Consider the following 25,506-nt stretch of genomic DNA (forward strand, 5'->3'; position numbering starts at 1 on the left):
ATTGTTCCTGTGTGAAGATCCTCCTGAAATACTGACCAAAAGAAAGGGCAGGGGAGGGGTGGGGGAGGGGTGGATGGTCTCCATCAGCAACTTATGGTTTGTGGGATGACCTCTCTTCAGGGCAAGAACTGAGGCTGAAAACATAATGAGAACTTCCCAGCAAATTCATTATAACACAGCATAATGTGAGCTCACTGGGCACAAAAATAGGCTGAAGGAAAGTGACTCCCACATAAGACCTAATTAAATACTTTGATGTCAGAAAGTGGAGCAGGGAGGGGTGGAAAATCAAATCAGACCAAAGTGAAGGACCTAAATTCAAATGGAAAGAAGAAATATTTCTCTCTCTCTCTCCCCCCTCCACTTCCCCTCCACACACACGACCCCCCCACCCCACCCCCCCACCCCCCCACCCCACCCCACCCCCGCACTGCCTCTTTCTCGGTGCCTCTGTCTCTCTTCTTTTCTTCCTTTGCTGTGAAGGAAGAATAAGATTCAGGAACAATAGGTTGTAAATTCTTCAGCAAATTAGTCCAGTAACTTACTACTGTTTATAATGCACAGAATGTCACAGGCTGGTTTGCAAACTCCCCAAGTTGGTTTGTTAATAACAGGAAGCTAGCACTTCTCAGTACAGTGGATCAGCTAGCTACACGGGAAAATAAATGCAAAAAACCTGGAGGGGAATAGCAGCAGACCAAGAGTAGCCTTGATTTAATTTAACATTTGGGGGTCCACACACAAATGAGCATTTTAGTAGGCTTCATGGTGGAAGTTGCTGTCATTTGTAAAATATTCTGGCCAATTAGCTAATAGTGTGCTTGGATTTCTCCTGTTTTGATACAGTAATACTAAGTACATTGTGAAGCCCAATTATACAAATCATCCCCATATGCCATACCAGTCTTTCTTTATGAACTGTGTTTATAAATCCTGTGTGAGGAAATGTGTACTTCAGCAATTTAGACCATGTGTAAAAACATAGCCAATGGGATTGTCAAGAAAACAAGTTCCAGCCTAGGAAATCCTAATGTGTTCCGCTGGAATAACAGGAGGGTGCCGGGGAGTGCAATGCTCTGCTTAAATACATATTGCTTTATAGTGTTTAGCCAATTTAGGGGCTTCCGCTTCCCTTTCTGTTACTTTATTCTTCTTTCCTTTTAGGATCCAACCTTGGAGTTTTTGAGAAAATTTGGGATTGGTCTTCTCTCGGGCACAATAGCCTCAGTCATTAACATCCCTTTTGATGTTGCCAAAAGTAGGATTCAAGGGCCTCAACCAGTTCCTGGAGAGATCAAGTACAGAACCTGTTTTAAAACAATGGCAACAGTCTACCAGGAAGAAGGGTAACATTTTTATTTTAATAAATGTGCAGGACTCAAGTACTGTTAAAAGCATATCGTACTTCCATTTTGCTGAGCGCCATTAAGCCCCTCCTAAATCGGGTGTGTGTGTGTGAAAAGCTCTAGAGAATAATGATAAACTTTGTGAGATAACACAATGATGAAATGTTGGCAACATGTTCTTACACCATCCAGAACCTTGGGCCACCATCATACAACCTGCTGCATGTTTATCTTAGAATCTTCAGATGAACCTTTTTCTTGTCAGTTTGCATAATATGCTATAATACACCCTGTTAACACGTGGGCAGGAGAATGATTGTCTTCTAACTGTAAATCTAATCAAAATGTCACCTCATTAGAGTCCCCTGGGAGAATTAAACATGAGAGTTCTGTGCAAGTAGCTTTCTTTCAAACATCTGAAGTACATGTTTTTTCGGCTAGTCTTTTTTTTAAGTGTTACATCTGTCTCTTCATCCCACCTCACTCAGATCTTATTCTCAAGTAAACGAGTAATATTTTATTATTTCGATCTACACTATGTCATCTTTCCTTTTGTGAAGACTGAGTTTGTGGTCTTTTAAATTCCATTACAAAAGTCATTTTGTCCATATACATAGCTGTCTTGAAAGTAAGACCTGTGCTCATAGCAAAAACCATCTTGCTGAGGAAAGTCATATTTCTGGTTGGACATGATCAGCATAGCTTGGGCAATAAATAATTCATTAACTCTTTCCCTTTGTCCAGTTTGCTGCAGAAAATATATAGCCAGATATTGCCTGGTCTGGGATATGTGTGATTTCAAATAAATTTTCTTGTAGATGCTGGGTCAACATCTCAATAAATCTGGTCCGTTCTATTTTCAGAATTCAGAATTAATTTCAGAATTAAGAATTAAAAATGTTGCTCTTTCCCTTCCTATTATAGGATTTTAGCTTTGTACAAAGGCCTGCTTCCCAAGATTATGAGGCTTGGACCAGGTAATGATGTCCTTATTACTTCTATCCTTCCTTCTTTGTTGTTCTGCTGTCTCTTTTTTTCTTGTGTCGATCAGCAACATGGTATGTTGATCACACTGTCAAAGATGGAAAACAGGAGGGTATAAAGCTATCTACGAGTATTCAAGACACTGAAGGCATCCATTAGAAATGTTTTCCACCTTTGTTTATAAGGTACTGTTTAAGACTTTGCTGGAGGCTGGCAGAAGCCAAAGCCCAGCTTAAGTCAATAGGAAAGGCTCCCCAGCCAGTTGGAGTTTGAGTGAGCAAGGAGGCTCTGGGGGAGGATTTTCACTGAGCCCATAAAACTCTCCTGGTGCCCCCCCACCACAGTTCATTCTTGTTCCTGCCTCAACTTCATTTCAAAAACAAAGAAGAAGGGTAACTTGCCTCCACGAAGCGAGGCGCAAGAACTTCTTGTCTTCACGGTCCCCCGGGAGGGCTGCGGTGAGTGTAGCGCCCAGGGAGTGGTGGCAGGGCAGTCTGGCGCTCACCTTCCCCGTGTCTGTCAGCATGATGGTGGAGGCTCCTGGCTCAGGGCCTTACCTGCAGACGCCAGCCCACAAAAAACCGGCTGCCATTCCCACAGGGAGAGTCAGCTGCCTCTATGTAAATAGATAAGAACGTAACTGCTGCAGACCCAACCACCTAGGCAAACAGTCTTGGATTATAAGCAACCCTGTGTCTCAGTACAGGAGTAGGTGCCAGCCACACTCACCTCCTTAGGTGTCCTGGTGTCCTCTCCCAGAAGCGTCCCCTACCCCTCGCCCCTCTCCCCTTCCCTTCCTCCCTTTTACCACCACAGTCCTCCTGCCCTACCACACTCGCACACAGGCACATTTACCGTCCTGGAATCTCAGCTCAGTGAGCCAGCATTTCTACCATCCTGAGGTAGAGGACAGCTCACCCTTTCGTGTATTTAGAAAACACTTCCACAATTCTTGGTCCATCTATCCCAGCCTTTCCAGGCATTTAAGTGTGGATTTTGCTTCACATTTGAGATGGAGACTTGCCTCCTGCTAGTCATTGGCCCGTGTGTAAAAACAAAGCCAATGACAAAGAATATTGGTGATTTTGTGCAACTCTCTCTGCGACCAGGTGGCATTTTCCCTTCACCACACAGTAAAACCCTGACGGTAGACCTAGTGTTAGAGAAAATCATAGGAATGACCCTAACCCAGCTTTCTCAGGAGGGGATGGGCCTGAAAAGAGTGGTGATCAGGGAGAGTTTACCTAAAACAGTAATTGACTGGAACCTTAATCCAAAACTCTTAAATAATCTGACCCCAAGTTTTGCTAGAGGCTTGCAAATGTTTGGTTGGCTTTTTAAATGTGTTTGCATGAGGTATCCTGAGTTGCTGTGGTGGTAAATACAATGAAAAGGGCTGTTGTGAGTGGACCGTCCAGGCTAAACAAAACTGTGAATGACTGGAAATCTGCTTCAGGGACCTGGCCTCCACTCACATGTAAGTCCTCCAAACATGCAAGTCCCAGCAGCTTTAAAGGAAAGAAAGGTGGACAGAAAAGCATGACATTTGACTTAAGGATAAGATTTTTTTTTCAAAGAGAGAGTAAAAAAGTGAAAGAAAGGGTAAATCTGGGATTTTCATCCTTCATTGTAGGAAGCATCCATCCCATCTTCTTTTTATAACAGCCTCGGCAGCTTTGTGTTGCTCACAATCAGTCACCTGCCATGAAAGGAGGCTCTTGAAGTCTGTGGTTTAAACTCCAAATATCACCAGGCTGAAAACTAACCCAATTCTGCATGTTCTTGTCTTACGTTGAGAACAGTTAATAAAAGTAAACACTGCAATTACATAGGTATTGATAACCCTCTGTTAGTGGGTCTTTTTTTGTTTGCCAGAGTGCCAAGAGGGTTACGGCAGCTGAGAGGGGTCTAATAGAGTATCTTCATGGGTTAAAAATGAAAACAGGCAGATAATTATCTTTGGTATAAGGTTACACAAACATGTGTGGTCTGTAGATTAAAACACACACACACACACACACACACAAACGGCAGTGTGTACAAAATAACTAAGATCAAAATCAAGTTATATTTTTTTTTCGTCAGAAGTCAATCTTCTGTTCATGCAGCCAAGTCATCTTGAGGTTGTGCTCAGGATATCTGTCCACATTTTGATTTTGTAATATTTTTTACACAGACACGAGAGGATAGATAGATTACATTAAAGAGCATGGGATATGTGCCATTTTATTGCATCAGGTAGAACACACATGCAAAGGCCTCTCTCGATTTCTAGGTATTCTGCAACCTTGGTGTTTGTTTTTCTGTGTCATAGTCCTGTTGACCTTTCAAGACAAATACTGGTCTGTGACACCCAAACCCCACCACCAAATTTTCAAGTGCAATCCACTCATATCTGAGGCAAATAAAAGGAATAAAAGCAAAAGGAGGTTGAAAGCTAGCTATATTTTGTAATACACATATTTTAAAATATTCTGAAGCTATTTTTCACATTGCAATCCACTTTGAAGGCTATTAGAAAAAATCAGACTCATCTATCAAGCACCCTCTTAGAGCTTTCCTTCTTGAATGCAGCTAGGATAATGCTAATTATGGACTGAAAAAGATAAATCCTTTGCCTACATATGAAAAGTATGAATGGTTTCTGTTTGCAGGAACGCCACATGCCCTTACATGACTGAATGTGTCTATATTTATTTACTTTTAAAAATTAAAAGTGCCTGAAAAAGAATCTGATGAGAAATGATGAAACTTACAGAAACTCATGGGGAAAAAATGTATTTGGAGACTCAAGATGGTCTTGATTTTGCTCTGAGAATTTTCCACAATGGCTTTATATCGATGTATTAGAGCCCAGGGACTGACAAGTCTACATAGCCCCTGCCTGATAGGCTGCATGGGACTTCACAGATTCAGAAACCCAGTGGGGGAAAATGACACTAGTTTGCAGGATTTGAGATAAAAACCAGCTCTTTTCTTTTCTAGGTGGCGCAGTGATGCTGCTGGTTTATGAATACACCTATACATGGCTTCAGGAGAACTTGTGATTGCCTAGGAGAGGTTGAGATCATGGATGTTTGCTGTACAGCACCATAAGGAGAGACTAGCAGCTCAGCTGATATGATCATAAATTCTAATTATACAATTATGTACAGTTATTAAGGGGAAACAGTTTATTCAAGAACAAAACCTATTTTGATACTTCAAAAATTATCTCTACACAATTTGAGACTGTAGTTTTGTCTATATCCATAAATCTGTGCAAAGAAAAATAGTATGAATGGGGTATGTAAATCGAACACAGAAAATAGCATAGAAATCAGATATATTTCATAAAAGCTATATAAATTTTGTGATCTGTATTCCTCTTACACCGCTTTGCAAAGAAAATTCATTGTATCGATAATTATTTTTTCCCACGAGGTCAAGAAATGCTTAGAGTAATAAAAAAAATTAAGCCAAAATTTGAACAGTTTTTATAAGGAATTAAATTCTCCCATAAATAATATTTAAAAGGCACAAGGAAGTGTTTTTAAAGTACACTAAAATGGCATTTTTAAAATGTTGGATTTTATGTTAAAATTTAAATCTGGTGGTGTTCTTTGAGTAATAATACATATCACAGCTATATTTTCCCAAAGCCACTTTATATTTTGCACTGTTGTTTAAAGCAGGTCATATTTTTAAATCCTGATACGTGAAGTTTTTTATGGCAAATAGAACACATGAAATTTCCCTCACATAATTCCCTTTGAAAACAATTTTTGTTGCTGAACTATTTTCATGTTAAAACACAAATTGGAACCAGGCCTTGGGCCCATTTGTGCTGTCCGTATTTGCATCCGGATATCTTTGGTCAGAACTCTTACCCATGCCATTCTTAAAAAAGAATGTTTAGAGTAAAACTACATTTCCAGGTTATTAGTTTTAAGTGACAGCTTCAGGCGTGAAGTCAACTATCTGTAGTGTTAAAATATGTACTATGAAAGGGAAAATGTTTCAAAATAGTACATTCTTAGCATTTCCAAAAATTCCTGTACTAACATGCACTCTAAGAAATATCTCCTTGGCATTGATATCACCAAACTTGATTTTATATTTGCATCCTGAAATGATGCTACTTCAGTAGCTAAAGTCAACAAAAATATCTGCCCATTCTAGATGACACCTGTTCTTAACTACTACTGAGGGATGTTTCTACCATTAGACTATGTCACTAAAGCATTTTGAAAATAAAAAAATAAAAGATAACATGATAATTATTACTTTTTATTAATTTAGAGCATTTGAAGTATAAAAATAAAGGCTTTTTAACATACTGTATATACATACACAGCCTTCAGTTGTACATCCTTTCCACCGTGTTTTTTAACTTATATTTCAGCCCAATATTTCATAAGGTCATTAAAAGTAGAAGAAAAAAAAAAAAACAAGAGAAATAAGAATGTGTCTGTTGTACAACTGCATTCTATCCTTGCAGGTAATGCTCTTGCATCCTGTGAGGGAGAGAAATGCCCGCATAGAGGCCATGAAATTGAACCTTTAACCTCTCCCTGTGAATGGGATGGAAAAGGATCTCTGAAGAGTGCATTTGCCAGTTTAAAAACAACACTTTTACCCCCTAAGAAACAAAGGAAATATGTCAACATTAGCCAATAATAATAATGTTTAAAAATCAAACAATCCCAATCCCGTACCCCATCCCATTTTCCTTCTCTTATTTTTAAAAGTAGCTTTAAATCATATTTTCCTTTGAATAGCAAATTATATTTTAGCTTTCTGTTGTCTTTCTTAAGTTACTCCATGTGAATTCACTGTTGCTAAGAAAAGACCTGGGGGAAAAAGAGAAGAAAAAAATCTTGATATCATTAACATTAGATTTTTTAAAATACAAGAACCAGAAAAAAATTATAAATAGCATTAACAAGAGATTTCTTAATTTAGATAAAGAAAATATTTCATTGTGTTTCCATACAAATGATTGGTATTTTTTTTTTTAAAGACTCTTAGTAGCCATCTAAAAACTATCTGATAAGGGATAATTCTATACCTATGTCAGCCTTTCTGGACAGCAGGAAGAGTCCCTGTACGGTTATGGTTTTAAAGTCTCCACCAAAATATTGGACTGGTATCTCTGTTCCATTCAGTTTATAGTCTATTTTCTCACCAGACTGGGAACTCCAGATGTCAATAGGAGTTTTATAAGATCAAAGGAAGACTATGGCCCTGAGAGTTCATCTGCTCCTTCTGCTTATTCTTCTCCTGAAGTTATAATCCTCTGTTTGTAGCAATGAATTTTGGTTGCTTTAGAAATAAATGCAGTTCAAAGCTCTCTCTATAAGATATCTGTTGCTTGAAACAAGCAATTCCTCGAATATAACTTATGTGTCAGAAATCTGCTTACTGTTTATACGCTAGTGATCTGAAAGCCTCGCTCGTCTAGCCATCTGAGTTTTAAGTGAAGCCATGAAACCAATGTGACGGAACCGGATTGCCGTGTAGACTGTGCACAGCACAGACAGGAAGAAAGCAGGATCACCTCACGAATGCATCTTTAAAATCCACATCTAGTGATGTGCCCTTTTAGTTATTGCACAGAATTAATACCAAAAAAAAACCCACAATATATTAATTTTCCAATAGATGAATTGTACCCAGTTTTTAAAATGTAGTTTCAAGCCTACATATTGCCAAGCAGGAAGAACTTTCTAAACAGAAGAGAAAAACTGTAGAATTTTGCCCAAGAAAAGCAGTTGTTTTAAATACAACACATAGCACATGCTCACACACACACACACACACACACACACACACACACACACACACACACACGTGTACACCCCACAGCTCTGCTATTAACACTAAAGTGAAAATCCCATTGGTCTAGAAAGACTCATCAGCTAAACTATGTCCTGTAACTCCAGAAATGAATAAAGGGAATTTTAAAAAAATTAAATAGCATTTGTATTTCTAATACCACCACCAGTTTACCTACATGTGAAACATGCTTCTGTACAACAATGTAAACTTCACAGCAAGCCGTTTTTACATTCATTAGAGCAGAATTTTCCATTTTCTTTAAATTACAACATAATTTTGGGCTGAGATTGCTGAAGACACAGGTAAGCCAACAATAACAGTACAATTTAGTTTCACAGTGGTTTTCTTAACATAAAGTTCATTTTAAGTGTCTTTGCAAAGCATTTCACATTAAACTTAAGTTTCTAAGTGACTTCCTTTAAAGCCTTCTTATTCAGATATTTTCCACCCTCATGTCTTTATATGCTTGGCATGTGTGTTGTTTGATTAGGATACAAAATGGGAGACTGGCTTGTTTAATCTGTTTTTGAGTCCTCTGCTGTAGAAAGAAAATGTCCTTCATAAGATGTTGAAGCCTTCACTGCACACACAAAATTTGGGGCAAGTCCAGGTCCAGGAGCCCGAGCAGCCCACCACCAAACAGAGACAAAGACGTTGCCAGAAAGTCACCTTTGCAAAAAGAAAGAAAAAAATAGATGGGGGTGGGAGGGAGGGGGTATGTCCCATGGAATGAAAACACAAATGCACCATCCAGAGTCCGTATTTACAAACTAATAGAAAATATAAACATTATTGTATTTGGAACCAAGTCAAAACACCAGGAGGAGCTAAATTCAGATATTGCTTGTGTTACACATTATATTTTCCAACAAAATAGGTCATCTCTTAAGAATAAACAAAGCATCACTCAAACAAGTCAATTATTGATTAGTTTCCTAATGATGAATTAAAGCTTATTTGGTCACCTTATTTGATTAGAGGGTGTAGCATAACTTTTTTTCTATATGTATTTTCCTTTATTGATTTTGCAAAATCTCAACAATTGCACGTTTCAAAAGTTCAGGTTGATTTAGAATAAATATACACATGTGGTTTTACCAAAGACTAGTTTTAAAAGTTCCTTAGCCCTTTGAGGGGTGTAGGTTTCTTTGCTACGTTAAAACAGTGTGTGGGCAACACAAATGTCTCATTCAATCCTTAAGATTGCTTTTGTTTTCAAATCCTAAAGTCATGTCAGGTTTTCTGTAAGAGAGAAGTTATGGCAAGAAATATTTAAGTGTCATCAGCACAAAGGATGTGAGTCCGTAAAGCCAGCTTTGGGGGCGGGAGGGCAGGAGGGGTGGGATCCGAGACCAGAGAAGAGGGGGAGGGTGTGCTGAGGGGAGACGGGGTGAAGCTGCCGCGCGGACAGAATTTCCCATCAGAGTGCAGAAGCCGTGACAGAGTGACTACCTTCTCTGGCTGCCTGCATTCCCTTGAACGCCAGCGATGCGGGAATGTCACAGTTGTGGGGGGAGAGTGGGGTGCCACTGGCATGTTGCCACCCGTGTCCAGCCACATAACCGGAAGGAGCGGCGCTGTAGGTCATGTAAGGCGACACCTGGGCCGGGCTGGGGTAAGGAGCCATGGTGGACGCAGACACAAAACTGCTGACAGCGGGTAGACCATTTGGTGCCTAAGAGTAGGAAAAGAGAAGAGGTGAAGGTAATCACATTGTAGGAGTTGACATTTCACCAGTTTTCAGAAAGTGGCAGAATGTAAGTTCTGAGTAGTAGTAGCAGCAATATTCTGACTCTACTTTCTGATTTTTTTTTCAATTTGATCCTTACATTCTACATGCATCCCCAGTCTTGCTACTTAAACATAATGTCAAAAGGCAAGACATTATATTCCTTCCACAGACGTTTTGAGGAGGCTACAACCAGAAAATTCACAGTATTTGCTTTGCTATTTGGAATTATAGGAAGGAAATAGAGGGTGAGGAAAGAATTAATGGTGATTAAATACTCTCAGAAGCTGTTCAGCTATCCGAATGCCTTTGTCAACCTTCCCTGTACTTTGGTTTTGTTTGGCTCTTTTGTTGAAGCATTGGTGAAGGGCCTGGTTGGTGTAGCTTTCATTTCCAGTAAAGAAGGGCACAGAGTGTAAGCTGTCACTTTAGAAACTCAAAATGAACACGACCTTTGTTAAATAAAACATGGGCTGTATTTTAAAATGTCAGGTTGAAAATGCCTGTTGGACAAAGGACATGCAAAATCAGGCAGTTGTCTTGTAAGAGTTTTTACATGAAGATTGGGGGTATTTTTTTCCAGAGCTGTTCTATCAAAAAAGAAACCGTCTATTGGAATACAAAAGAACTGCATATGTGTGGTTTTAAAATTGGAAAATTAGTTTGCAAAGTTTTGGGGTCCTGTGATAGGAATTTTTAAAAGCTACATGAATAAATCTCTTGAAATGAATTGAAATGTAAAATCTTAGTTTGCAGACAAAATGCAGCAGCCCTGGCAAGCGATTTTGCCCAGAAACCAGCACTCTCTTGGCATCCAATAAATTATTGTCGGTATTGTTACTATCGACAACAACAAAAACACCCTGATTTCTAATCCTGATTCTAGCATGAACACTTGGCATCCTCCCCCAAGTAACTTATTTTTTCCCCTCAATTTCTACATCATTTAGAAATAAAGAGTAAATCTTTTCCCTGATAGTGATGTGAATTAACATATCAACATATTTCCTAGTGAGAGTGTAATGTAAATATTAGAATTACTAGTAGTAAAACCGATCAATCCTTAGAGGTAAGAAGAGCAGACATATGTTAATTAGATACTTTTCCAATTCGATTGCAACACAAATTATTTTCCAATTTAATTCATTTGGTTATTATTTTCACTTCCACATCTATGAGAATGCAATGATGGGCTCTCAAAAATGATTTTGTCAGTTTAGGGTAATACACAGAGTAGAATAAACACATGGGTATGACTTAACACTGCTCATGGATTTCTGACGAAATAAGAATAAAAGTAGAGGGATTATCCTTATGTACTCGGTCTGTAAGAACACACCCCCTGTTCTGGTTGTCAGAGGAAAGGGAAAGGACACTAAGGCTTTTTGAGTATGTCCTATGTCCCAGGCACCAAGAAATATCCAACATATTTTATGGAATAATGAAGACGGATGAACTGTAACTCATTATAAACTACTGGGTTTATAATAATGATAAGATAATATGTAATGATTACAATGCAATGTTCAATTGAAATTAAAATGTATAGGATGGTGCTCTATTTTTTAACAAAGAAATCAGTGCACATCACTTTAAAATACAAATGAAATCTTAGTCTCTTCTTATACGCAAGAATGTAGATTAAGGAATTTAGCCATTTATCCTGGGCCAATTGGCAAGTCAATGGTCATGTGTTAAAAGAAGTTACCACCCCTGTCTGACACGGGATCTTCTGTAGCAGATCTTTTCCTGCTTTTTCCAGGGCAATTAAAAGACAGACACAATTTAATATCAAACTAGAGCTTCTTTTGAGATAACATCTTGTAAAAGATTCTCCTTCTAGAACCCTATTCTCATTGTTAGATCCTCATTCTAATTTCTAAAAAAAAAAATCTTTTCTCCCTTTCTGAGGATGGCTCATCAGAGAATGGCTCAAAGGAGACACACTCTAAGGCTCTCAGAAGATGAGTAAGATAGCTATCAAAGTGCAGAAGAAATCTAGCATTGCATAGAGATTATAGTTCCAATCATGTTTGTGGACGATTTTCCCAATAACCCATAAGAAATGAGTTTAAAAAGGAATTATTCCAGTCCACTTATAGAAACGTATTTGCATCTGTATTGGCCTCTTCCATTCTAGATTAATTAATATTTTATACTGTTGACACCAGTGTCACCAAGAATCGTAAAATAAGAATGTTAAGGTTAAAATTATTTTTGAAATAGTGAAAACCTTTGCTCAACACTTTATAAGTACATCAGGTTAAACTATGTAATATTATACATGACAGAAACAATGCTCTAGTTAGCCAAAAAAATGTGTTGACAAATTCTAATTTTCATGACAGCTGAATTTTTCCTACCCATTCTTTCTTCTTCACATTTTTTCCATCATCCGCAATTACAGTTTCCTCTGAAACACTTGCTTCGTCATCTTCCCCTCCTCCCCTTCCACCCTTGCCCTTGGAACAACTGCTCCTTGATGTGCCCCCTTTATCTGGCTGTTCTGTTGCAATGTCTACAATCCCCTTACCTGGTGGACCCACTTCTTTTTGCCCTGAAACATCCCCCCCGAGAAATTGGGCTGGATTGGACTCTCATCTTACATAATGCTCCTGGGATTCAGCGGGAGGAAGAACACTGGATTTAGGCCTGTGTTACCTTCAGGTGCCTCACTTATTCTGTGACTACATTTGTTTGTCGAGCATAAAATAAACACTACTAATTTTTCCATATTTGTCCAAATGCTCAAACTTAAGGCACCAAATTTGCTTTTATGTTAGTATTACTATTAGTATTAAGTGTTTCAAAGTTCTCTAAAATCCACAACATATTTAGAGTCATTTTAGTGATGCAGTCCCTCTGTCTTGCAGAAAGGATGAGTAAGAGGGGAAGCTTAAGGAGGTCCGATCTCCTCATCTTGCCGAGGAGGCAAAAGCCTTTGCTTAAAAGAAAAAAAAAAAAAAAACCCACAGAAATCTTCAAACAGTATAAAAATAACTCTTAGCTTTCTTTCCCTCAGGTTAAATTATGACCCAGATTTGGGGTTAAAAAGTTTTGTCTTAATTTTCCTTTTTACTTTTAAAGGTCAGATTTAGAAATTTAGAAAAAGCAGCATAAGAAAGATGAGATGACAAACATGCTTTAAAATGTACCTGCCACCTTCACTATTCATTCATTCTAATGACTCAATAAACCTATCAATTTTCTATTAATTTTGAAACATGACATCGCTAAAAGATATAAATCTCTACTGGATAAAGTAATTGTTATTTATGAAGCAATCACTGAATGAGTAAAATTTTCCACCACAAAGGAAAACAACTACAGGTAGCATTGATGTTTGTTTATTCTTTCCAGTAAAAGAGTACATAACTTAAACTTCCCAAATCTGTTTAATGTTTTCAGTGAAGGGCATGTAATTAATCTGAAAAGCTAGTTAGGCTGAGTAGAGACTACCAAATGTACACCATAAATATAGTGGGAGCAAACATGCTAAATTACTCTATTTAATTGGATTGTAAATATAATTTATAAATCAACCAACATATGGAATCCCCAGAAAAGAGTAAACAAATTTTCCAAATGAAACCCCAGCAATGGGCATATAATGGAAATCTCATTTTTGAAAATGACTTTACCTAAAGATTCCATAAATAAGACCTCAATCCATCCACCCCTTTTTTTATGTGGATCTTCCATAAAAGCCATGAGAATCCTCTCCCCCCAGAGAACTATACAAGGATCCTCCCTGAAGCAAACTCTCTTCTACATAATTTTGAGAATGAGATTTACGAATTCAAAGTAAAATATACCAAATTGCATACCCTAAAAAGAGTAAGTTACTTGCTTTGTTGAATGTTTTTAGAAAAAGATTTTATCTCACTGTCATTAAAGAAAATAGTCTAGAAAAAAACATATAAAATACAATGTCCAGTTAAGGTTTGAATGAAAGCATGAGTTTTTCATTTTACTTGTTCTAAAATGTTAGAAATATAGATTTGTCACTTTTTAAAAATATGTTTTTAAATTAGTACGTTGAGAAGCTGTATTGGCAGAGAGCTAGACTACAAACAGTTTGAGGACAGGAGCTTGCCTTAATCATTTCAACATCCTCATAAAACGGGACACGTCATAGCTGTTTCATAATCATTTGTATACCTAAGTTAGTGCAGCCTTTTGAAAGCAGAAGATGCGATACTCTTGCTTTAAAAAAAACAGAACAACAACAGGAAAACTCTTTATCACAGAATTGGTGTTACACTTTAAGTAAGCAACATGAGTAAAGCCGTTGAAAAAAGTAAATAAAAAGTTCTAATGTAGCCCTTCACTATTTGATCTATGCTTGTTCCATTTATTCACCACCACCCCCGAAAATGGAAATGCATTAATATCCAAACACTTCTGGCCACAAGAAAAAAAAAAAAAAAAACTGGTATGACAACTGTCTGGCAATTACAAGTTATAGACCAGTAGTTTTCACATTCAGGGCATTGTCTACTCAACATTTTCTCTCTTGAAGAAAATGCAGATAGCACTGCCAAGTGCTATACCCACAATCTTTCATCCACTCATCAGTTCTACCTGGTCCTCCCCTTATGATAAAGTGAGTTTACTTTGGCTTTATCATAAAGTAGATCTAGCCACAAATAGAGATGTGCTTCACCTAGAATTTAGCCTCCATATCATTAGCAAGAAAGTTTCAGATCGGAGAATAAACAAGATTTTCTCCCTTTTTTCGGTGTAATCTTTTTTGTTTGACTGTTGTTCTACCCTTCCTAGTTCATTATGCAATGACCTAGTGAAACAAATATCACAAAGTGAAATGACGGTTGTAAAGTATGGTTTCAACATTCATCCAAAAAGTTCTTATTTATGCTGAGTTATCACACTGCAGATCTAAATGTCTTTAGGTAATGGAAAGCTGCTATTTAAATTTTTTTCCTAAGTTTTGTGTTTCCAAAATATTGAAATTAAGGTAGCCTTGAAAAAATTTCAAATTACTTTTTTTTGTATTTTATATGACACATTTTACTACTACATAATCATTAATCTTGTTTTAAGACACAAATAGTTAAAAGCAACCCAGGTCAAGGAATGTTTTTCATAAGAGATAACATCATGAATTTCAAGTCTCTCTAGTGGCATTTGCCTACAGTTGGATTCTCTACAAAATTATAAATTATTTAAGACAAAATTAACTTTATTTCATATGATGAAAAATCCAGTGCAACTTCATTTATATTTTCATGAAAACAGTATGTCTGCAAGGACAAGCAGTGTTTAAAATAATGCACTAGAAAATTATATTCATGATTCTGAAATACTATCTTTATTTCAAATACAATACACAAATGAATGTTCCGTAAGAATTCCAGATTAATTTGACTCCAAATCCAACCATTTTCACAACTTGTTTAACTCTAAAAATAAACTTTTTCTTAAGTTCAAGTTTGTATAGACTATTCCCCATCTCTGACATTTCAATCTGTAGCTAATGTTATATTAAACTTGCTGTCTGAGTTAACATACACTACCCAAAATTGGAGATACTCAAAGCTTGTAAATCTAACGTTCAGATTATTTCAGTTAGAGTACCAGATATGCAATATAGTTTTGCTGAGAAAATATGCCCAATTGTAGAAAATGTTTCAAGAACTATACAACTATTTATAGACTCTTTAAATAAAATGAAGCATTAATTCACTAAGTACCATGTAAAAGGGGAGATATATTCCAATCCCCCCCTTTTCTTTGCCTTGCAATTGCATTCAGTAGAGATTTTGTTTTCAACAGAAGAGAACCAGCATTAAGAACCAGAGAACATGGTTGCCATTCAGAATTAGATGAGATTAAGCATTTCTGGCCCAATATTAAATGCAGGTGAAAAAAAGCCAAAACAAATAAATCTTCTTCTTCTTCTATCCTCAAGGGTAGACAATAAGAACTTCTGAATGGTAATATAAAATACTGACTTCAAAGTAATATTAATCAGTAAGACAAGTTTGAATATTCTATATTAGTATTTTAAAAAACAAAAGATAGGTGTGTATACAGCTGAATGTGCATAAGGTTCTAATTACTAGCGATCAGGCATCTTTCTTTTTTTTTTTTTTTTTGCAGTTTAAACTGAAAATAGAAACTCTAGATTATGGTAATCACTAGTACCTACAATCAGTTGTCAATTCAGTCCGTTTGGTAATTTACAGGTGTCTTCTGGGAAAAGATTATGCTCTAATTCCTAGGATTCTGAATTCTCAATTTCCTCCTCTATATACTAAATTGAAACTGGGATCAGATAGTATTGCACTATTAATAAAAGTTATAAGTGCCCTGAGAGTATTATCTGCATAATTTTTGAGAATTTGTCAAAAACTTTCAAATTTTGTTCATAATACAAATAGAGGAGAAATGTTACTTAAGTTTACATTTTTGTTGTAAAAGTGTACTTATGCTGATAACATTTTGAAAAATAACTTTTAAAAATAAAGCTGCCCTTTGAATATTGGTAAGAGAAATGCACGTGTGTATATACAACACACCTTACCGTTGCTTCTTTGTTTATGAGCAAGTATTAGTATAGAATTTTACACTCAAGGAAATCAATGTCTAAATTCCAAAACCGCTTACAAAATGACACAGCCTAAATTTCTGTGCCTACTTAGCACACCTTAATCATTAAGCACAATTTTGATAATTATAATAGAGTAACCACTGATTTAATTGTGCTTAGAAACTTTTCAAGTTTTGAAATTTTACATCATCTGAATTATATTACTACATGGCAATGCAGAAGATTAGCATACTGCAATTAAGAAGTTTCCAAATTTGGGGCGCCTAGGTGGCTCAGTCGGTCTGTCTTCAGCTCAGGTCCTGATCTCAGGGTCCTGGGATCGAGCCCCACGTCAGGCTCCCTGCCCAGCGGGGAGTCTGCTTCTCCCTCTGCCCCTCCCCCTGCTTGTGCTCTTTCTCTCTCTCAAATAAATAAATAAAATTTTTAAAAAAGAAGTTTCCAAATTTAAGATATAAATATCTTTTTCTTCTGGAAGAAAAATTAACTTGTTCTCTTATGTATTTAGAATAATACTTATTTGGCCACTTATGTCTTTCATTTGCTTGCTTTTATAAATCTCATAATTTAGTGATATAATATTTAGTGTTTAAATGTAATCAATTTTAATGTTCAGAATATACAGAGTAGATTATTTGAATCAGTCTTCTATTTTTATTTTAAACTGGTCAGTGTGGTTTTGATATGTGTGTATAAATTAACCATTTCTAAATGAGTATAAACACTAGATCTATAATTCGAGGGAGAAAAAAGATGAAATAACCAAGGATTTTTGAATTATGACACTGCTTTATATATAAACTGGGTTTATCAACTATATGTGAGAATTAAAAACTATTTTTGAACTCTTTACTTCCTGATGTTATTATAACAAATGATGACCCAATAAAAACTACTGAGCACCTATTAAATGCTTGCTACTATGCTAGGTGCTTTAAAAACACTCCTTCTAATGTTTGTAACAAAATGCCTTGGCACTTTTTGACTATGAGCTCTCTGAACAAAGTATATTCTCACCAAAAGAAAAAAAACTGCTTGTTTTTAAAAGTCAATCTCTAACCGCCATCTATAACCACAGGTACTATTAAATGGAAGCTTACTATGTGCCACATGGCTGCATTATCTCACTGAATCCTCACAACATCTCCTGAGGTTGGGACTATCATTTCCTCCTTTTAAAGATGAAGAAATGGAGGTGCTAAAAGGTTTAATAACTTGCTTTAGTGACAACGGTACCAGAAGATCGGAGTTCCTAACCAATGCTACACTGCCTCTTGTCTATGAATGAAAGGCTTTTTATAAAAGAAAACGGCAAGTTTTCATATAAATTCTCCTTGGCATTCTTTACAGTAGAAACATACTCGGGAAAGGGACTCTCTTCGCTGCTATTTTCTGGGATATTTGTCATGGGAGAGATACTAATATGTGTCTGACTGTTTTAGCAAAATAAGGGAGAGAAAAGGAAATGGAAATGGGGTTTGTTTGAGAAAACGGATTAGGACTTTTTCCCAAGTGAATAAAAGTAACAAGTAAAACGCTGATTTTGACAGATAAGAAAACACTAAGAGTTCTATGACTTCACAATAATAAAACGAAAATTAGGTATTTTGAGGCTTTGGAATTAGAATTTGGTATTAAGAAATTTGCAAATCTACCCAGATCTGCTCCAAGAAACCTTAGGCTGCCTTAAGATCCGCGTTTGTTTGTTTGTTTGTTTGCTTTTCAAAGCTTTGAGCTCCGGACTCCATCCTTGTGATGAATTTAGACTCAAAACTCTAGGGCTTTTGTGGTGGTGGTTGCTTAGTTTTTCTCCGGGGTGAAAAAAAACAAAAAACAAAAAACAAAAAAAACCCACGAGTGTTTTAATTTTTCTTTTGCAGAATCGGGGCAGGAACAGAGGGAAGGAAAAATTAAACGGTCCACAGCCAATCCGTATAATTTGAGGTTTTTCTCACAAACCCCTTGGGAGATTACACCGTGACCTTTAATCGGGAAATGGTAACTTTATTAAGTTTATCTGGTTGCCCTCTCCACTATCGCAAGGCGAGCCTCGTTTGTTTGCTTTCGGGGAGCCACGGCCCGAGAAACGTCCGAGCGTGCGGACCCCTCAGCCCACAGACCCGCAGGCCGCGACCTCGGGCGTGCGCTCGGCGGCCGTGGAGGCCGCTTGCGCGGGCGCCGCCGTGAGAACCCAGCGGGGTCGCCTGCGCCTGCGGACGCGCCTCGCGTGGGTCACCAGCCCCTGCGCGAGCAGCGCCGTGGGCTTCGGGCGCGGCCTCCCGGGCCCTGCAGCGGCCACGCAGGCCTGGAGGCGCTTCCACCGCCCTAGGCCCCCCCGGGCTCCTGGCGGGGGGTCGAGGCCTCAACTCCGCCCCGGACGGTCCGGGCCTCGGTCCCGCCTTTCCCCGACCGGGAAAGGACTCCCGGCAGCGACGGGTGGTCGGCCTGGGCTTCCCCTAGGTCGAGGCTCCGAAAGGAACTGGGTCCCCCGTCGCCCAGACCCCCGCCGCCACGCGGCCCACCCGGCGGGGCCCTCGCCTCCTCACCTGGCCGTACTTGGCTTCCTGCTCCAGGGCTCCCTTCTCCAGCCCGTTCACCGCGTGCGGGCCGGCGGCCGGGAAGTTGTTCCGGCCCAGGCTGCTCCACTCCTCCACCTTGGGGCTGTGGTAGGGGGAGCTGTCGCTCACGCCTGGGGAGGAGGAGAAGGCGTCAAGCTGGAGATCCAACCCGCGCGCCCCCTCCTGAGACGCGGCCCGAAGCCGCGACCCGCGAGCTCCGGGGCTCCGACCCCTGCCCTCGACCTCCCGGGGGCGCCGGGCCCAGGCGCGGCCTCGCCGGCCTCCAGGCCCAGGGCCCGACGAAGTGTACTCTCCTCAGAGTAGGCCTCTCCCAGCTCTTTCACCCACGCCTGCGGGAAGATTTTTTTTTTCCCCCTTTTTCAACAGCCTTTGATTTCCTCCTCCCCTCCTCATTCCCCCGGGAAATCGCACGGAAGGAACCTGAGAGTTTTCCTAAATCGAGGAATGAAACACGTGAAGCTGGATGCGCTGTTCGTCCCAGTCCTAACCCAGGGTCGACTTGGGATTGACGAAAACGCAGACAGAAAAGGGAGAGAGGAGCGTCCTTGGCCTAACCGTCCTTGGCCTGGGGCCGGTGCTCAGAGACGTCCAGGAAAGTGCTCACCGTGCTGTGGGGATCTAGTACTTATGTCAGTAGATGAGACAAAAGACCTGCAAAGTCTTTTGCAAACAAGTAACTACAAGATGCCCACAATGCACATGCAAAACATACATGCGTAGTTTGTCTTGTGTGTGCATAATTTATATGTGACCACCTCTGATGCTCTATGTCTACACATTAAGTATGTGAGGTTATGTGCATATAACTTACAAAATAAATACTACAATTACCACTGTAAATGCCACCAGCGTCAGTGGTAAGGTTATAGAGAGAGGGTTGTTTTGTTTTGTTTTGTTTTAATGAAATAAAAAGTTAAGGAAATGAAGGCAGAATTAAGTGTTTTTAAAAAGGGAGTAATGCTGTCTATCCTTTATGTTCTTAATAGAGATACAAAGAAAATTATATGCTATAAACTGATTACCACAATACCTAGAAGTGTGCCTACTGAATCACTGCCATCTCTAAATGACTGAGTGCAGTTTTAAAGAAAAGATATTTGAAGACTATGAGCAATGTGTTTTTGTCTTTGGAACCTATAGGTGGAGGACTGAAGTTTTGACAAAGCCACTACAACCTGATTTTAAATACTTCCATCTGACACAGTGCTTTGATTTGTAGAAATGATCGTTTGTAGAAATGATCACTTATAGAAATAATCATTTTATAGTCACAGATTTGTCAGAAAACTGATTGTTTAAAGCTGGCATCCAGAATCAACAACATCTAGAATGAAAAGTTGCTCCTCTGCATATAATCCATTACTTTTCCAACTGATACTTGGTCTGATTGTAGAGTCCCCAGGGAAGATCAACTCTGTCAGTCTTTTTTCCCTATTCCCCCCCCCAAAGAATCAGATTGTGTTCCAATTTGCACCAGGAAACTGTGTTTTGGCAAAGAACTGCCAGTCTCTCTTTGCCTTCCCAGACAAAAGGCAATCGGTGGGCACAAGCCTGAAGTTATCTTAAGAAATTGAGATCCCCCTGTGAGCCCCCATTTCTGCTGATCTCACACTTTCCCATGAACAGGGGCTTCCTTTAAATGTCAGTGAGGTCAGTTTGTCCTATAAATCAAGGGCAAACTCTCTCCAACTAAAGCTCCAACCAGCTCCGAATAAGACAAAACTGAGCTCCTCAAAGAATCTTGTAAATTCACAGGCAGCAAACAAGAAGATGAGAAATCAGGGCTCTGCTTTAATTACTTAAAAAGATAATTGTGCCAATGTGGTGGCAACAGAAAAAGGCAGGAAATAATTAAAGGAACTATTCCCCCCCTTCCCTACTTAATTTTTCCCCTGCACTTTTTAAACTTTTGGCTAAGAAATTAAAACGGTGGGCTCTTATCTCTGTATTCTTTAAATTCTATGTCTAGGATATTTTTACTTTTTCCCCCTACCAAGAAAGAAGTTAATGCCAGTTTCTTTGCTGTTGTTGTTGTTTTGTTTAATTATGAAGTAAAGGAAAACAAAGTCTGGTCTGCGGAAGCCCAACTGTGCAGGAGGGCCCGGAGAATCATTCTTACCAAGCAGAAAAGACACTCGCTACCTGGCAAGGTCAAGGGTGAGAAAGGAAAGGAACAGTGGAGGTGGCACCGCCGAAAATGCAGGTACTAGATGTGCACTCGCATCCCCAGGGACCGGGGGACCCTCAAGGGAAGCCGCAGGGTTGGGGAAACCAGGAAAGAAGAGAGGACATGATGAAATCACCCTGCATTTTGTTCCCCTCACAGCAGCGGTTGGTGCCACTTCCTAAGATACATATAGTGAAGTCTGTTAAGGTAAAGGCCGGAGGTGGGGGTGATAGGAAAAAGAGAGAGGGGGGGAGAGAGAGAGAGAGAGAAATAAAGCAGAAAATTAGTCCCAGAAAGAGCAATGCAGTAACATGCAAGTTACTAGTAGTAACTTGGGGACCTCCGTTTCCGAGGAAAATGAAGTGAAGCATAAGAATGAAACCAATTAGGTGACATTTGAACTTCCTGCCTGAGCAAATTTGGCCTGATTGCCAGAATCCAAGAATACTGCAATTTCCACAGGGTGCCCGACTCCTCGCGGCTGCATCTGATCCCCAAACAAGCTGCCCGCAGCGGTGTCTGCAGCCAGCAGCCCCACGCCCGCTCAGGCCTCCCGGGCTGCGCCCCAAGTCCGACCCGGGCCGCGCTCTCCAAGTGAGCTAGCCGGTCTAAGGCTGCAGCGGCGCGAGAGGCGGGGGAGGGTGGAAAATGCGAACCATGTGTTGGGGATGGGGGGATGTTATGGGTCTGGTAGTTTGAGATGAGGCAGGAGACTGTGTGTGGCAAGGAAACGGAGGGCATGAATTTCAAGTTAATGAGATCAGAACACCCCCTGGGAGGACTCCTTAGTTTCCAAAGGAAAAAGCCTCAGGTGGTGGGATAGACCCGGGCCCGGAGGCCTCAGATACAGAGACACCAGCGAGGGTGCAGAGGGAGGCTCTGCACATCCACACCATCCAGCCCCTGAGCCCTTACCTTGGTCGGTGATAGAGCGAATGCCCAGGATGTCGGTGACGGAATGGGAGGAGGGCCAGGTACGGGGCATGGCCACCGAGCCGGGGATGGCAGGCACCCCGGGCGGCGTGGGCACCTTAGCTGCGGCCGCCGTGATGGGGCTGGGGTACGAGTAGATGTGGTTATAGGGTAGCGCCGGCTGTGGCGCCGGCTGGTGCTGCTTGTATGAGTCGTAATGGCCCTGTTGAGCCAAGTTGCCGATCTTGTTGCGCAGGATGCGGCTGATGGAGCTCACCGAGGGCACGTTGTACTTGTCACACACGCCGTCCGCCAGCAGGCGGTCCCGGATTTCCCAGGCAAAGATGCCAGGGTCCCTTTGCTTGTAGGTCCGGATGTGCTTCACCACGGTGGGGGTGGTAACTCGGGGCTTGCTGCCCCCAATGGCTCCTGGCAAGATCGAGCCAGTCTCGTTGTAGCGCGCCAGAATCTTGCTGACGCAGCCGTGCGAGACCCGTAGCTGGCGGCTGATGTCACACGGTCTGATGCCCAGTTGGGCCAGTTCCACGATACGAAGCCGGATGGCGTTGGGCAGCGGCCTCCCGTTCACGAATACTCCTCCCAGCTGGTTCACCTCCCCAAAGGCTGGCTCTGCAAAACGAACACACGGCGCGCGGGGACGCGCACCGGCAGTTTGGGACAGCCGTTTACCACTCGGCCTCCGCCCACGTCAGAAGGCAGGGCAGACGCACCCACCCGGGACTGGGGACCTGGGCTTTTCCCAAACCCTACTGCCCCCGAGCCTTGCCCAATGGCCCCAAACCATTCCAGTGGTGTCTGCGGCCACTACAAGCAAATAAAGTGGTGAGACGCGGGGCCGCTCCAAGTGTTCAAAAGCCTCCGAAGCAGGCGGAGAAATCGGTCTTGAGGCTTGCAACTAGCTCCTTCTCGGCTGCTCGGCGCTAAAGTCTCTGGGCTGATACCCCTTGAGCCCCAGCGCCCCGCCGGGGGCCTGGAGCAATTGGACAAGGTCTAGGAGAAACTACAGTTGGTTTGGATTTTTTTTTCCTGTTCTGAGTGCGTGCGTTTGTGTGAAACAAAACTTGGTCCGCACTGAGGCTACGGAGCTTGCTGATGCCACCGCTCTCTTCCTTTAATATCAGAAAATGGCATCAACAGCAACCCAGTAGCCAGCGTTCATACTGAACTGCTGTGTGCCCTGACCCTTAGCGTGTTTCTAACAACTTGTAGGAACACGAGCAAAGTCAATAAGAAGAGTGTGAGCGCTCAGTGGTGCGCGCCCTCGCGCTCCCTCCCTCCCTCCCTCGCCCTCTGGTTCCCTCCCTCCCTTCCCGGCTCTGACAGCGTCCCCCGCCGCCACTCACCCATTGCTCCGAGCTGTACACCAACGGGGCCCCAGTTCCAAACTCCCAAAAAGAAACTTTTCGCACAGCCTCAGTGGCCCGGCTTGTCGCTGCCCCGGGCAGCCGGTGCCTCCGCTTCTTCCCGGGAGGAGGCGGCGAGAGTGCAGAAGGAAGGAGTAAAAGGAAGTCTGTGCCCCGATGAAAGAGGCTAGAGTTCTGCATTTCAATCTAAGCAGCAACGTGGGCTGGCCTGAGCTGGGCCGGGCGGCTCCGTCTATCACTCACTGGTGACACGCCCTCAAAGAGGAGGGCCCGAGGTCAAGCTGCGTGGTGATTGGTGCGGGCCGCTGAGCGACAGTGCAGTCCGGGAAAGTCCTTCCGCTGTCTCTTTCAAGCTTGCTCTGCACCTGGGTGACTAAATACAAAGAAAATGGGTGTTTGACACCTTCCTAGGGGCAGCGCAAACAGACAACAAAATCAAGCTGATAAAAATGCTGAATAAGCAAATGAAAGCATTTGGTAGGAATATGAGAGACTCTAAGGGGGAAGGAGTTGAGGAGACTTGGGGGGAGGGGAAAACAGACGCCTCAGAATTTAAGTTAAAACTCTAGGTGGGAGGTGGGGGCCACCGTCAGGTGGGGGAGGGGGCTGCTTCTTAGAATAGCCGGTCTTGCAGGGGCTGTCTGGAGAAGGACGCTATTACCGGGGGATGATACCTCCTCACTCCAGCCTATGCCAGGTGGCGAGAGCTCAGGTGTGAGACGGTAGGCCGATCGGAGAGACCAGGAGGTTAAGGGGAGGCCAAGCCAGAGGTGGAAGCCACTGTGACCTCCAGGTGGAGACCCCTCTCCTGCTCCCGGGACTAGCCCCCCCCCCCCCAAAGCAGTTTCTGGTGGGTTCATCCAGGAGCGCGGAGCCAAACCTTAGCCACGCAGGCTCCAGGATGTGGCCGCGCGCGATATGCGGAGAACTGAAGCACACGCGGCTAAAGCTAGCTCACAGCCAACGTCGACGATTGCCTGTGCGTGAGGCACTCTCCCGAGAGGCCAGCGCGCCACTGCGCTCAGCCGGGTTGCTGGTCTGCTGGTACTTGATGCCAAGGTTTCCCGGCTTCCCCTCACCAGCGAACCGCAGCAAAAGGGTTTTGTTTAATGAAAGAGACTTGGTCCCAAGAAAGTTGAACACCGAGCCTGCACATTTATGTAATTCCCCTGTCTTCTGTTTAGCTACCAGAGGCCCTGAGAGTCAGCCTACTTCTGAATTTTCACTTTTGATCACTAAAGTGATCACTAAGTCTAAAGTGTACAGTACTCTTTTTGGCAGCCAAAGTTCATCACATTTTGAGTATGGGTTATGGAGAACACTAATCAAGATTAAAAAACAAGATGGGGAACATCTTTAATGAACTTGGGTGTGTGGACTGCTTCAGGTCGAGGATATTGATACTACTACTTCTTGTGCACACAGGATTCCTGTTGATCCTCCCACAGTCCTGAGGGATGTGAGTGTGGCTCTGGTCTACTACATACAGGGAAGCTGACTGGGCCCAGATTCCCGGCCAGTAAGTGACAAGAAGCCAGAAAAACGAATGATCATCTGTGCTTTTTGAAACGAAGAGCCACCTCCAGATCCTCATGCTTCTGTGGTTGGGGCCGCAGTCTAATTTCAAGTTTATAGGTAAGAAGAATGAAAAGATAAAGATTCATTCAAACACCCTTAATTCTTTTAGAAGTCTCACAGCTAGAAATACTTGAACTTGTCTTTTTACTTGTTTGTTCCAATTGTTTAAAATCTCGCAGTTTGACTTGATAGCGATTTCACCCTGGTCTGACCCCAAATACTTATTGTTTGGCACCGCCTGGTATTTTACCACGCAGAGGTCCTTGGAGAATCCAAGATTTTTAATACAGCAATTCTTTCCTGGGGATTGGGTGCAAATTAATTGAGACTGAGATATCAGAGAGGTGCCTATGGCTGAGGCTTCTGTGAAAGATTGAACATGCTGGGCTTCTCGATCAAGAAGCTCCCTGACCCCTCCCCCCACAGACACTCGCA

The 25,506-nt window shown here is 41.5% G+C and overlaps 2 protein-coding genes across 2 annotated transcripts in view; one reads left to right on the forward strand and one right to left on the reverse strand.

Moving 5' to 3' along the window:
• SLC25A21 (solute carrier family 25 member 21) overlaps positions 1–5,377 on the forward strand; it is a 216,305-nt gene extending 210,928 nt beyond the window's left edge. Inside the window, exons 11-13 of the mRNA XM_088025167.1 lie at positions 1,165–1,346; positions 2,271–2,323; positions 5,316–5,377. Of these exons, the coding sequence (XP_087881293.1) occupies positions 1,165–1,346; positions 2,271–2,323; positions 5,316–5,377 (297 nt within the window). The remainder of the gene's footprint in view (positions 1–1,164; positions 1,347–2,270; positions 2,324–5,315) is intronic.
• Positions 5,378–8,727: 3,350 nt separating this feature from the next.
• PAX9 (paired box 9) lies at positions 8,728–23,673 on the reverse strand. Its single transcript, XM_088025168.1, has 6 exons — positions 23,473–23,673; positions 22,840–22,933; positions 22,112–22,738; positions 18,997–19,139; positions 9,603–9,825; positions 8,728–8,819 (listed from the first exon to the last, which is right to left on the reverse strand). The coding sequence occupies exons 1-6, from the start codon at positions 23,671–23,673 to the stop codon at positions 8,728–8,730; spliced, it is 1,380 nt and encodes a 459-aa protein (XP_087881294.1).
• Between the last annotated feature and the right edge of the window lie 1,833 nt (positions 23,674–25,506).

Source organism: Eumetopias jubatus, unplaced genomic scaffold (assembly GCF_037043125.1).
Source record: "Eumetopias jubatus isolate StellerSeaLion01/CBP00866 unplaced genomic scaffold, mEumJub1_p1.0 scaffold_7, whole genome shotgun sequence".
In the NCBI taxonomy this organism is placed as follows: Eukaryota; Metazoa; Chordata; class Mammalia; order Carnivora; family Otariidae; genus Eumetopias; species Eumetopias jubatus.

Bases quoted from the DNA above. Each gene is read 5' to 3' on its own strand.
- PAX9 (XM_088025168.1), bottom strand. From the start codon at position 23,673: ATGCAGAACTCTAGCCTCTTTCATCGGGGCACAGACTTCCTTTTACTC. The intron at 22,934-23,472 runs GTGAGTGGCGGC...ATTTGCTTGTAG, and splicing joins TGTACAGCTCGGAGCAATGG to TGGCCGCAGACACCACTGGA. The intron at 8,820-9,602 runs GTAGTCACTCTG...CTTTTTGCAAAG, and splicing joins AATGCAGGCAGCCAGAGAAG to GTGACTTTCTGGCAACGTCT.